At 55.0% G+C, this 3,728-nt stretch overlaps 1 protein-coding gene across 1 annotated transcript in view; it reads right to left on the bottom strand.

The window, feature by feature from the left end:
• RAB11B (RAB11B, member RAS oncogene family) overlaps window positions 1-3,492 on the bottom strand; it is a 17,768-nt gene extending 14,276 nt beyond the window's left edge. The window contains exon 1 of the mRNA XM_006896341.1: window positions 3,366-3,492. Within this exon, the coding sequence (XP_006896403.1) occupies window positions 3,366-3,405 (40 nt within the window). The 5' untranslated portion in view covers window positions 3,406-3,492. The remainder of the gene's footprint in view (window positions 1-3,365) is intronic.
• Between the last annotated feature and the right edge of the window lie 236 nt (window positions 3,493-3,728).

The following is a 3,728-nucleotide window of genomic DNA, read 5'->3' as shown; positions in this document are numbered from 1 at the left end:
AAAATTAATTAAAAAAAAGAATAAAAAAATAAGATGAAATTAAAAAAAAAGTCCACGGCTTCAAATCCTCTAAGAGGGGTCTGAAATCCTCGGGCACTCGGATCCTCTCTGTACACGCAGGGCGCCATGAGCCAGAATCAGTTTCATCTCCAGAAAATATACCTGAGGGACAAATCGAGTCAATTTACAGACAAGCACTCCGTGACCGTGGAGCAGGGTCCAGCCGGGAAACGCCTCCCACGCTGGCTGCACTTTCACCACCAGCCGGTTGGCGAAGGTCAGCGGGGCACCTGCTGGTGAAAGCAGGCCAGCAGGGCAGCCGCAGCTACCCTACCCTGCTGGCTGCCCAAGAAGCTGGGCGGTGTTTCCAGCAAGTGGACTCTGGGGACTCGTCCCAGGAACTGCGTGGCCCTGCCGCTGCCCCTGACCCAGTAACTGTACTTCTGAGAACACACTTCAAGGAAAGAGCGCAAAGGGCAGAGATGACAAGCTGGGTTATTTATAACAGGGAAAGGTCGAGAATGATCGGAGGGAGTGTCCGACACACCACGAGCTGGCCTAGGAACTGAGAGAAGTGGCCCCTGCCAGGCAGTGTAGCCCTGATCACTGGTCCCCACAGGTCGTCCCACGGAACCCTCAGCTTTAGGGTAAGACTGAGAAGGCAGCAGGGCCTCGTAGGTCCCTGAGCCCAGGGGGCTGTGATGCCACTGGGCCTTTGTATGGGCACCTTCACTCAGGAGCCTTTTGCTGCACAGAAAACTCTGGTTAGGGAGCGCTGCACCCCACAATTTTCATCTCAAGGACCCTGGGCCTAGCCCCAGAGGAGCTGAATGACACCGTAAACACAATGACGCAGACGCAGACGCCCCTGGGCACAAGATGCCCTCAGCTGGTGAGGGAGTTTCTGTTGTTGTTAGGTATTGTCATTTCAGAACTCGCAGCTAACCCTCCAGTGGATTTTTGGACACAGGAGATTTATTGACCATCTTTCTCCTGAGAAGCAGCTGGTAGATCCAGGCCACATGCTTTTGGGTTGGCAGTGCCCATCAGACTACAGGCAGCAGGCAATGCTGGTTTCCCAGGGAGGCCACTCCTGGGAGTCCAGCATGGGTGGCAAGGACTTGGCATGGCCCAATTTGGTGTACAAGGTGATGCAAAGCGAAAAGCCAAAAGCCAGACCACCGTTTGAATCCACCAGACGCTCTGCTGGAGAAGGAGGGACAATCTCCTGTAACAGTCAGATCTGATTTGACAATACACACACAAAATAATAATAAAATTTAAAACAATTTAAAAAAAAAAAAAAGCCAGACCAAGGACTTATGGAGTCGCTTTTGACCCCCACTACTCTACATATGTCCGAGTAGGACTTTAGGCTTTTCGGGGCTGAAACCTTTCGGAAGACAATCACCAGGCCTTTCTTCTCAGGCACCTCTGAGTGGGTATGAGCCATTAACTTTTCCTTTAGTACTTAAGCCCTCACTGTTTGGACCACTTGGGGACTCCTGTAAAACCTGTGACCCCTAAAGTGGTCCAGTGGGAAAACCAGGGACTCTGGTAATATGGAGGGGGTCTCCCCAGCTTGAGGGGTGAGTGACAGGGCTTCCCAGCTTGTCCTGACCAACAATGGGTGGCCAGACCCAACTAGGTCACACTGATCCCAAGAGGACTGGCTGATTCCTGTGCCATCAGCCTGAAGGTGATGGGATGTAATGTAACAGGCTCATGTCTCATTCCTGCACCAAGTCTCTCAAGGGGCACTCCCCAGACCCGAGCTCAAATCCACCTCCAACATTTCCTAGCTGCTCCTGCCTCCCTGGGACTCAGTTTCCTAGTCAGTGAAGAGAGAGAATCATAACCACCTCACAGGATTGTTGTTGTTGTTAGGTGCCATCGAGTCTAATATGACTCATGTTGTTGTTGTTGTTAAGTGCCGTCGTGTCGTAGGCGACTCATAGCGACCCTATGAATGAGAGTCCTCAACACTTGTGTGACTTTCATCCTCTCTCCAGGTTCATAGGGTTTCTGGAGGCAAGCCATTATGGAAGTGGATGCCACTCCTGCTTCCAAGCTTGTTTTAATCGGAGAGCTCCACCAAACACTGTCTGCCATGGGCAACCATTAACACATTTAACACATCAGTGTCACAGTGTTCAGCTTCACAGCCACCACGAGTTACCTCTGTACGGCAAGTGGCCAGACCAGGGCTATACGACCTAGAAGAATGTTTGAAGGGGAGCTCTGGTGGCCTAGTGGTAAGGAGCTGCAACTACAATCCCAGAGGCGCACGGTTCGAATCCACTAGATGCTCTGCCGGGGAAGGACGAACAATCTCCTCCTGTACCAGTCAGATCTGATTTGACGGTACACTCACACAAAAATAAAAAAATAAAATAAAAATTAAAAAAAAAAGAATGTTTGAGCAAAAACAATGAAAGACAGGCCTGCGGGGTACGGATTCATGGGACCCTATAAACAAGAGACCTGAATTCTGTCCTATCCTGGGTCATTCTCATCATCTCTGACACAGTCACTGTGTCAATCCACTTAGTTGAGGGGCTTCCTCTCTTTCATCACTCCTCAACTTTCCCAAGCATGATCTCTCTCCAAGAAATAGCCTCTCCTAGCAACATGCTCCAAGTATGCGAGACAACACACTCTGACAGCACCTTCTCTTCACTGGCTGGTGGGAAGGATTTAAAAGGGTTCCTGGACTCAAAGTGGTCAGAAAAGGCAGATAACTGGGTGAGTGCCATCAAGCCTTCAGGGGTTAGTACCGCTGATGTTCATTCATCAGCACACACTGGTCCAGACGCACGCGTTCCTCTGAATCTGCACTCCAGTCCAGGGACCCCCAACAACTTACCCCGCAGGGAGGACTCAGGGCAGCCGCCCGCCCACCACCGCTATCTGTCCCTTCCCTCCTGGGCACAGCCTACAACTGGCGGCCACAGGGTCCAGCCCCCATCAGCTGGGATGCAGGCCACCGCTGGGACACGCCCACCACGCGGCAGCCCCGCCCCCGCCCCGTCCAGGCCCGCCAATTCCCGGGCGACCCCGCCCCCTCAGGAAGCCCCGCCCCAACGGCCTCTCCCACGGCTGCCGGCCCCACCCCCTCAGGGCCCGGGCCCCGCCCCGGCGCATCCTGGGCCCCCTGGCCTCTCCCTGCTGTCCGCTCCGTGCGGCCGGTCACTGTGGCCCGAAACTAACAGAACCCGACCCGCTCAGCCTTCCCGGATGCCAGACCTGCTGGGTCCCAGGCCCCGGCCTGCGGCCTGGCCTCGGCGACCCCAAGCACAGCCTTGGCCCACCTGCCCGCTGCCTCGCCGCCGCACCCCCGCCGGTGGGTGCCCCACCGACCGCACCTTTGAATAGGTAATCGTACTCGTCGTCCCGGGTCCCCATTGTCCTGGCGCTTCCGGCGGGATCGGCGACTCCGCAGCCCCACCACAAACACCCAGCGGGGGCGGAGCCGAAGCCGCACAGAGCGGCTGATTGGTGACCAGTCAGCGGCGGGTGCCGGAGCGACAGGCGCCCATCCTAGCCAATCAGAGGCAGAAACAGAGCTTCGGGGTGGGCACCGCCTGGGATCCGCCCTCTTAGCCTTCTGTCTCTTGGAGAAAGGCGGAAGGAATGCGGATCTTTCTGGATTGACAGCGGCATCAGCCTATCAGATGCAAAGCTAGGAAGGAGGGGCGGAAAACTAGGAGGGATAAGATGGATTGACG

This window comes from Elephantulus edwardii, unplaced genomic scaffold (genome assembly GCF_000299155.1).
Source record: "Elephantulus edwardii isolate Elephantulus edwardi_28Jun2011 unplaced genomic scaffold, EleEdw1.0 scaffold00185, whole genome shotgun sequence".
Taxonomy (NCBI): Eukaryota; Metazoa; Chordata; class Mammalia; order Macroscelidea; family Macroscelididae; genus Elephantulus; species Elephantulus edwardii.
This window is presented reverse-complemented; position numbering and strand designations above follow the sequence as displayed.